Source organism: Neopelma chrysocephalum, unplaced genomic scaffold, assembly GCF_003984885.1.
Source record: "Neopelma chrysocephalum unplaced genomic scaffold, ASM398488v2 Primary Assembly neopelma1_96708, whole genome shotgun sequence".
Classification (NCBI taxonomy): domain Eukaryota; kingdom Metazoa; phylum Chordata; class Aves; order Passeriformes; family Pipridae; genus Neopelma; species Neopelma chrysocephalum.
In genome coordinates, this window is record NW_020925352.1 from 1 (window position 1) to 4,443 (window position 4,443).

At 50.0% G+C, this 4,443-nt stretch overlaps 1 protein-coding gene across 3 annotated transcripts; it reads left to right on the forward strand.

Annotated features, from left to right (window-relative positions):
* The first annotated feature begins 6 nt into the window (after window positions 1–6).
* LOC113981676 (butyrophilin subfamily 1 member A1-like) lies at window positions 7–4,060 on the forward strand. 3 transcript variants are annotated; one of them, XM_027709195.1, is made up of 3 exons: window positions 7–293; window positions 1,369–1,716; window positions 2,262–2,669. In XM_027709195.1, the coding sequence occupies exons 1-3, from the start codon at window positions 209–211 to the stop codon at window positions 2,651–2,653; spliced, it is 825 nt and encodes a 274-aa protein (XP_027564996.1). In that variant the 5' UTR covers window positions 7–208; the 3' UTR covers window positions 2,654–2,669. The 3 variants fall into 3 exon arrangements, with proteins under 3 accessions (XP_027564996.1, XP_027564997.1, XP_027564995.1); XM_027709196.1 differs by lacking the exons at window positions 7–293; window positions 2,262–2,669 and adding exons at window positions 3,408–3,512; window positions 3,928–4,060 and having other exon boundaries at window positions 891–1,716; XM_027709194.1 differs by lacking the exon at window positions 7–293 and having other exon boundaries at window positions 893–1,716.
* The last annotated feature ends 383 nt before the right edge of the window (window positions 4,061–4,443 follow it).

Here is a 4,443-nt window from a genome sequence, read left to right on the forward strand (position 1 = left end):
GGAAAATCGATTTCAACCTTGGGCATCCAAGTTTCTTCCCTCGACATTCCAGAAAGGGCTGAAATCAGCAATGAATCCCTTGCAAAGTGAATTCATCCTGGTTGGTTAGTTGGTTGGTTGGTTGGTTTGTTTTAAATTCCGTTGTTTGTCTTCCCTTTTGCCCTTTCCCTCTCCTTCCCCATCTCCAGGTTGTGCTCCAGGGAGGAGGATGCTCTGTGGTTCCCCCATCCACTGCTCTCTGACGGCTTTTGTCATTTGCACTTTAGTTTTGCAAGTTCCTCAGGGGCACTCAGGTAAGAATCCCCCTATTCTTGCTGGATGCTGTGCCATGGCTTCCAGCTGGAATATCTTGCTGGCTGCCAGTTTAGCAGCTCCCTGGGAACAGCAGAGCACAGAGCAGGCTCAGACCCCTTCCGGACGCCTTCTCCATTTCTGAGAGTGCCAGCATTCCTCTGGATCCTGTTTTATCCCTCTGGCCATGGGAACACAGGCATGGGCACAACCCCACTCAGTTGGGGTGAGGATTAGACGATGCCAATGAGTTGATTGGAGTTTGCTGCCCTTTCCCTCCCTGCTTTCGCTGTCTCCTGCACATTCACAGTGTGTCATTGCTTTACTGGGCTGTGTCCAGGCTGGGCTGGACCCTTTGCAGAACCAGATCAATAAAAAACAACAACAACAACAACAACAATGAACTTTTACAAATTAGTCTGGGTTCTCTTCGGTTGCTGACCTGAAGCAGTTTCTTCAAGGCAGCCCTGGCAGTTGACTGGAAAAAGATCTTGTCAAAAAAAGGTCATTTGCTTTTGCTTGCCTTCAACCTGGACCACTTTCTCTGTGAACTGAGTGAACAGATTATTCTAAGCCTATATCTTTTATTTTCTAAAGATGCCAAGAGCACCAGAGACATTTTGATTTTTATACTGGATTTTTGCAATCTAAGAGGTGAGAACAGTGAAGGATAGTTGAGCTTTATTTGTACCTAAGTTGTCACTTGCTCCAGCCAACCATCCAGAAACCTTCCAGCCGCTTCCATCTTTCTTTGTGCCCCTTTCTGCCTGCCCTGAGCCACATGGGCAGCACTTGTCCCCTTGAGAACATGGGGTTTGAAGAACTTTCCTGGCAGTGCAGAACAGGGAAGCAGAGCGACAGGCAGTGGCCTGGCCCCAGCCCACTGCCCGTGCTGCAGGGCAGGGTCCCTGTGCCAGCTGCCCTCAGCCCCTCGTCTGCCCCGGCACAGGGACGCTGCCAGCGCCATGGCCCGGCCCGGCAGCACCCCAACCACGCGCAGCAGCCGCTGCTGTGTCCCAGCTCAGCTGCCTCAGCAAACTCACACTTCTCTCTTCTTCCTCCGGGGCTCTCTCCCAGCTCCACTCACCGTCACTGGACCCCCCGGCCCCATCACCGTGGCCAAGGGCGAGGACGTGGTGCTGCCCTGCAGCTTCTCCCCAGGGCAGAATGCACAGGACATGGAGGTGACCTGGTTTCGGGAGCAGTTCTCGCCCTTTGTGCATCGCTACAAGTTGGGCCAGGACCAGTACGGGGAGCAGATGCTTCAGTACCAAGGGCGCACTGGGCTGCGGAAGGACGGCTTTGCCAAGGGCAGCGCGGACTTGAAAATCTTCCATGTCCGACTCTCTGACACAGGGAGTTACACCTGCTTTGTTAAACATGGCTCAGATTATGACGAGGCTGTGGTGGAGCTCAAGGTGACAGGTCTGTAGTTTGTGTCCCCAGTACCTCTAATTTACTTGCTCATAGCCAGTGCTCTTGTTCCCTGTCCTTCTGCCCAGAAACAGTCTCAGGTGGTTGCTTTGGAAATAGGGTTTTATTAAGTCCCTTGGTGTAAAATCTCAAGAATGTCTCAGAGAGGTAAAACTGCCCACCGAGCAGTCATATGGAGCTCATGAAATACTTCCTCCTTCAGAAGTGTTTTTGATATTGTTTTCTTTAAAAATGCAGGTATAAGAAAAAACATCTGGGATTGGGTAATAAGGGAAGACTATGGAGGTGCTTTTATGTTTTACTATCCAGGCCAGTGGATTATTTTGCTGCAGTAGTGACCTCCAGAGCAAATCTCTCAGTCACATGAAAGAGACTGCGAGAAATGTCCTGACTCCAGGTGACATTTGTCTGAAAAACAATCTGGGATTTGTCTCTGTCAGTTTATCCATGTCAGGGAGAGAAACAGCCAAAGCAGGTTATCCCCCTGATATCCAGGACCCCGCAGGGTCACCCCAGGTCTCTCTCTTTGCCCGCAGCCAGCGGCTCTGCCCCGCTCATGGCGCTGGAGCGCTACGAGCACGGGGGGATCCGGGTGTCCTGTCGCTCTGCCGGCTGGTACCCACGGCCCCGGGTGCTGTGGCACGATCCCCACGGGCGGCATCTCCCGTCCCTCTCAGAAAACGCTACCCAGGACAAGAATGGGCTCTTTGCAGCTGAGAGCAGCTGGGCACAGCACCCCCAGGCCTCTGGCAGGACACGTGCTCAGCATGTCAAGGCCATTTCCATCCCCCCTGTGCAAACAGCCAAGGCTTTCGGCAGCGTTGGTGCAGGAGTGCTGCCAAAACCCACCGGTCCCGTCTGCAGGTGCCGATCGGGGGGGAAAGGTACAACCCTCCTTGTGGCAGAGTTTATACAGACACCTGGCTGAAATAAGCACATTCCTAACACTGCAGCTAAATGAAAAAGGAGAAGCAAACCCATGCCCTTAGTCTCCTCCGCTGTGAAATCCTGTCCTACAGATTTAGTACAAGAAATAAATTCTTTTGTCTCATTTTAGCACCTGCAAGAATAGAATGTAATTCTAATTTTCCCTTGTCTCATTGGAAAGCTCCTTTTTCACTGGATGATTGGTTTGGGGCTGGGAATATATCAGAGCAGAGACGCAATGATGAACTGCATTAACCATATACCAAAGTGCACTGCAGCAGCACGTGCTTTCCAACTCCACCCTGCTCCTCTTGCAGTTTAGAAATTAACAAGTTCTGGAGACTTTATTTCCTTGGGGAATCATCACCTTTCTCCTGGTGATGCTGTTCTGCACTGGAGTGTTGCTCTGGATGCACATGTCACCCTATTTCTGATCCCATGTTACCTAAAGAAATGTAATATATGGATTTTCCCAAAGGAGAAGAAAGCATGATTTAATCTGAAATAACTTGGTCACAAATCCATCTTCCCTTTAAAAATCTTCTACAATGCAGACAAAATGTCATCAACCTCAGACAAGTGTGAAATTGTCAAAATGGATTTTTTTTAATGTCATTTTTTGCCCTTTTGTGGAGCACACTCCGGTTTTCACCTTCAATGGGATTCAGATGGAATGACCTTATATGAAATAGAAATAATCTCCTTTCAATTGCTACTTGCACAGTAACCTCCCCTTTGGGGATTTAATTTTTCAGATCCCTTTTTCCAAGATGCCCATCCTTGGAAGATTGCCCTGGGCGTGGTCCTGGTTGCTGTGGTTGCTCTCCTTATTAGCACTGTTTATCTATTTAAAATTAAAGGTACCATCCTGGGTTTGGGGGCTGGGGAAGGGGCTGGGCAGCCATCCTACTCAGCCACCTCTAGTCCTCATGGATGAGGGGGTTGAGAAACACCAGGATGGAACCAGAGTCTTGTCCCGGTGTCTCGGGCACGTGTTTGGTGCCAGGGAACTTAAAAGCCCACAGCCTTCACTTCTGTGAAGAAAAGAAAGCTTTCTTCTCCACCAAGAAGGCAAGGAAGGAAGTTGGCATTAAAGCAGCATCAGCTGCTCCTCTGCCCCAGCACAGAAAGGGAGTAATGACTTGCCCTGACCTGCAAAGAATCCCTGGCAGTTTGGGGGGCCTGGCAGGGCCTCCTTTCCTTCTAAAGATCCCTCTGATGGGAGATGATCCGGAGGAATAAAGGGAACTGAAATCCTCTCTTTCTTCCTGGCAGGAGATGGGGCCGCTGGGTCGTGCGGGTGCTGCAGCACGTCCAGGCCCCGTGGCCCTTCTGCCCTGGGGGGGCTGTAACTCCTGCTGGGGGCCCATCAGTGATCGTTGGAGGGGTTCAGTTTCTAAATTATTTGCATTTCTTTCTTTTCTTCACAGTAAAGCACCAGAAAGAAATAGGTAAGCTTTACTTTCCGTTATCCAGAAATTGGAGAACTCTTCCAAAGGAAAAATTCATGGGTCACATTTCTGGAGGAGATGAGGAAGGGAAATGGTTTGGCAAGTGGCTACATCCCATGTGAAATTAATTTATAAATGCTGTTGTAATTTTCAGGAAAATCATTGCAGAGCCAAAGCAAGTGTGAATAGATGTTGTAGCAACAGTGAACTTGGCTTCAAGGTTCTTGCCAAGTCTGGAGGAAGCTTTGGGGTAGCACATTTCATTGTGCAGGGGCCTCAGCTGTTCTGAGCCCTGCAGAGCACAGGCACAGGGCCCTTAGGGAGCACTGCAGGGGACATT